Here is a 4,260-nt window from a genome sequence, read left to right as displayed (position 1 = left end):
CTATATGTGGTGACAGATGTTAACTAGACTTATTTGTGGTCATTTAACAACAGATACAAATATTGAATCATCGTATTGTACACCTGATGCTAACATAATGTACATTAGTTATACCTGTTTTTATTTATTTTTTTTATATGTGATTGAGTTTATTATTATAAAAAGGGGGCGAAAAAATGAGGTTTGAGATAGGAAGGAGACAGCTGGAGAGGGATTTTCATACTGGGCCTACAATCCACAGGCCTCAGCAGCCCTGCCGTGGGTCTGCCCGATTCTTTCGCATCAAGAAGTTGATCTTGCGAGCCATTTCCATGTTGTAGATCCGCCGGCAGGTTTCATAGCTTTCCCTCTGTCGTCGGCGACAAGGCTTTTCATAGTACCGCCGTCGCTTAATGTCCTCAATGAGCCCATCCATGGTGAGAATTCTGTTTAGGGTCCTGTATGCACCTTCCACATTTCCTTCCTGTCCCATCACAGTCCTGGCAATGAACTTCAGATGTTTTGCCATCACCTTGGGGTTTAAATCCTCACTCTGCAGGATCCCACGCCCTCCGGAACCAGCCTTCAGGAGCCAGTTATATCTGTTTTTAAAACAGACCAAAAGGGGGTTAGATATAGTCTCACAAACACAGAGGTGCTGATTTCTCCTATGAGCGTCCTAATCCTCTCTGACTCTCCTGGTCCGGCCTCCACATGTGACTGGTTCCTTCTCAACTTCTTAGAAATAGCTTGTTATTTCCTGCATAATTTCCTTTCTTTTCTCTTTCTTTTTTTTTTTTTTTAGAGAGAGTGTGAGCTGGGAGAGGGGCAGAGGGAGAGGGAGAGAGAATCTTAAGCAGGTTCCATGCTCACCACGGAGCCCAATGCAGGGCTCAATCCCACAACCTCGGATCATGATCTGAGCTGAAATCAAGAGTTGGGTGCTTAGCCAACTGAGCCACCCCAGCGGCACCCCTCCTGCATGATTTTCTTAAAGGGGTGGACATAAGTGGTCCTCATTCATATCTCAGAGTATAAAAACACAAATAATTGTTACCCATTTAAATATGTAGAATCTCATCGACAGGAGCTTAAAAATAACCGCCTGAACCTGGGTGATCCACATCTACTGAGGACGTGCAAAGTAGAGCCAATTCTGCCATGTTGCCTTCTGCTGTGTTTTGTCTAGATTTTGAGAAGAGAGGCCAGGAAACAGGCCACGAGTACCGACCACGGAAGCCACGTGCGGTTGAACTACTGACCTGGTTCCCCGCACCCCATGTGAACGGCTCTCTGTGCTGCTGGAATCTGTTGGGGATTCTATACTTCTGTTTCTAGCAGCTTCATTGAGGTATGATTTACACACAATAAAATCACCCACTTTTTAAGTGTTAAATTCAATGAGTTTAGAAACTCCGTAGAGTCAGGTGGTCACCAACGCACTGCAGATACACAGCATTTCTCTCACCCTGAAAGTCCTTCCTGCCCCTTGCTTTCCTCTGTTTTGGAAGGTGCGACGGCAGATTCAACATGCATCAGTGTTAGGGCTGAAGTGCACCCACAGACCGCCCCTGCTAGAGCGTGGAGACGCTGTTGTGTACCCAGTCTTGCCTACGGGAAAGGAAAAATCACTGCTTTAGGCTCGAGATTTCTTTCTTTCCTTTGGGAAAATAAACATCAGGTGCCGGACAGCCGGTGTTCCGCTCTTGTGTGTGGATGTTGGGTTTATTTGCAGTGCCTTTTGAAGCCGCACTTACCTGGTAGGCCCATGGGATTCTTTATTACTCCAGAGTTACTTAGGTCAGCAGGGCCCCCTCCTGAGCACCCTGGAGATGAGGTTGTGGTGGCGGATGAGCACAGGCCCTGGGGGGTCAGGCGGGCCTGGGTTCTGGTCCATGCTTTGCAATTTTCATACGATGTGACCTTGAGAAGGTTATTTAATTCCTCGAGTTTCTCCTCTGTCAGGTGGTGATAAAAAACGTCATCTCATAGGATTAGGGTGAAGGTTAAAAAGATTGCTGCGAACCTGCTACCACAAGGCCGGGCACACAACAGGCCTTGCTGATTTTGCATCCAGCGGATCTCCTGTAGATGAGACGTGCGTGCCAGTTGAGGCCGCTGCCTCCTCCATGAAGCCCACCGCCCGGGCCGTGTGGAGGCAGCAGCACTCAGCCCCATGCAGGTCAGCCGGGCTCGTGTTGCATGTCTGCCCATGACGGTCATGTGTCTGTCATCAGGCCACCACTATCCAGCTAAGCCCGTCTCCTCCCCCAGCCTCTCAAGCTTCTGCGACAGAGACCCCTCCAGCCACTCAGACGCGATCCTGGAGATGAAACCTGTTTGTGCTCTTGGGCTGACCAGGAGTTTTCTGTTTGTGTGCAGAACCTACCATTCCCCCCCCCCCCCCCCGCCCTTTTTTTGGAAACAAAACTCAACTTTATTCATTTCTGATTTGAAAACAAAAATACAGTGTCACAGGTTCCTTTGTGGAAATTTATAGAAAACCACATGTCACGTTGCTGATTATCTCCAGACCCAGAGGAACCACTTCATTTAAAGAGACTCTTTTTACAACCTTTTCTTTTCTAAGACTATTTTGTAAAAGTATTTAAACATTTTTTTTTTTAAAGCATAGTATGTCCCTTTAAAGAAAATACAGTGGTCCATCAATTTACTAAATGTTTTTTTCAGCCCCTGACTCTGTAGTCAAAACTCAAGGGGATAGAAACATCCAGAAGGCCTGGTCATCCCTGCAGAAAAATTGGAATAAGTGGGAGGAAGGCTGTAGTGACACAGGCCTGAGAACAGCAGAATGTGACAGGTGCTCCAGCAGAGCGAGAAGGGCCCAGCAAATGGAGACATAATGACAAATTGATGACCGGGGGGGAGGGGGGCGCTGAGTAAGGATTCCTACAGGAGGTGACATCCGAGCTGGATCTCCCAGATGGGGAGTGAAAGGAAAGACGACGTGATAGGAAACTCAAGGGGACAGACCGGATGACTGTGTGCTAGTTACATGCAGGCTGGGTTTGGAAGGGCCGCCTGGTCTGCTGTGCTTGGGGAAGAGGGTGAGGGGAGTTTGGCCAAAGCCAAGGCTGGTGAGAGAAGTCAGGGAGGCCCCTTGGAGACAGAAACGCGTGATGGTCCCGTGGGAGGCTTTGCAGATGAGACGAGGAGAGCCACCTGAAGACATACCTTCACCTGGCAAATCTGGGAGAGACATTCCCCCAAAGGCCTTGATCAGGGGGCAATATGGCCAGAATGTTTGTATGTGAGCAGAGCTCTATTACCACCATGCCTTGGTGTTCACACTTCTGTGTAATTGGAGTGGGGAAACCTCATCGAGGCAGAACACCAAGTGGAGGGCATGGCAGGTAAAAGGGGAGGCCCAGGTTCATATGCAGCCAGGCAATGCGTGCAGGAATCTGCCCTCACCTGCCTCACCTGCCCTGCACTGCTCACGTCCTGTTGACCGGCGGTGGGGACCAAACTACTCCCTTGTCAGCTGTAGGGTCTCACCTTCCTTTCTCTCTTCCCATGCGATTGTTCCGTTGCAGTGTTTCAATCTTTTTCTGCTATTGCCCCCACTAAAGGGACACGTTGAATTTATTTACATATTCATTCATTTAATTTCTGTGTAACGCTAGAAAGTAAATGTTGAAGAATATGACTTTATTGGGTAGAGTGAAGCTTTGGAAGGCCACAGACTATTCTAATACCTAATTTTTTTTTTAACCTCCCCCCTGCCAAGAAGAACTGGTTTCCATCCCCTTGGTGGTGATATCACCCCCATGAAAATGCGTGTCCTGTTGAATGTATGTGTAAGTATAAATACATAAACACATATTTGATCATAAGCCATTCTAAATCTTTTTCTAGAAATAACTTCAGTATAAATTATCAACTCCGTTTATGACGTAGATGCAATAAGCTTTCCTAAAGCAGAGACTGAATTTGAGATACTAAACTTAGCCAGTGGGCTCATTTACAAGGGTAACATTAGTCTGTGAGTGATTTATTGCCTGAGGGGGAGTGGTGTGGACCTTTATTTCTTAATTGCTCCCATTCAAAATGTTCTGGGACTTCCGAAGAGCATACCATAAAAGTGAAATTTTAAAATGGCAATGCCATTTTATAGGGAAAGCTGGAATGATATATGTGGGTAATATGCCAATATGAGCGGCTGATCCAAGACATTGGCCTGAAATTCAGTGAAGTTAAAGGCAAGAATAAGATGAAAAATTATTACTTAATGAGAATTTTCAAGGCACTTCAAATAGA

At 46.7% G+C, this 4,260-nt stretch overlaps 1 protein-coding gene across 1 annotated transcript; it reads right to left on the bottom strand.

The window, feature by feature from the left end:
* Positions 1-244: 244 nt before the first annotated feature.
* LOC122202053 (28S ribosomal protein S21, mitochondrial-like) lies at positions 245-523 on the bottom strand. Its single transcript, XM_042908210.1, has one exon. The coding sequence runs from the start codon at positions 506-508 to the stop codon at positions 245-247; it is 264 nt and encodes an 87-aa protein (XP_042764144.1). The 5' UTR covers positions 509-523.
* Between the last annotated feature and the right edge of the window lie 3,737 nt (positions 524-4,260).

The sequence above is a fragment of the Panthera leo genome, chromosome D2 (assembly GCF_018350215.1).
Source record: "Panthera leo isolate Ple1 chromosome D2, P.leo_Ple1_pat1.1, whole genome shotgun sequence".
Taxonomy (NCBI): domain Eukaryota; kingdom Metazoa; phylum Chordata; class Mammalia; order Carnivora; family Felidae; genus Panthera; species Panthera leo.
Note: the sequence above shows the minus strand (reverse complement) of the source record. Positions and strands in the feature narration are given on the sequence as shown.

Excerpts from the sequence above, each read along its gene's own strand:
- LOC122202053 (XM_042908210.1), bottom strand. The coding sequence starts at position 508 with ATGGCAAAACATCTGAAGTTCATTGCCAGGACTGTGATGGGACAGGAA.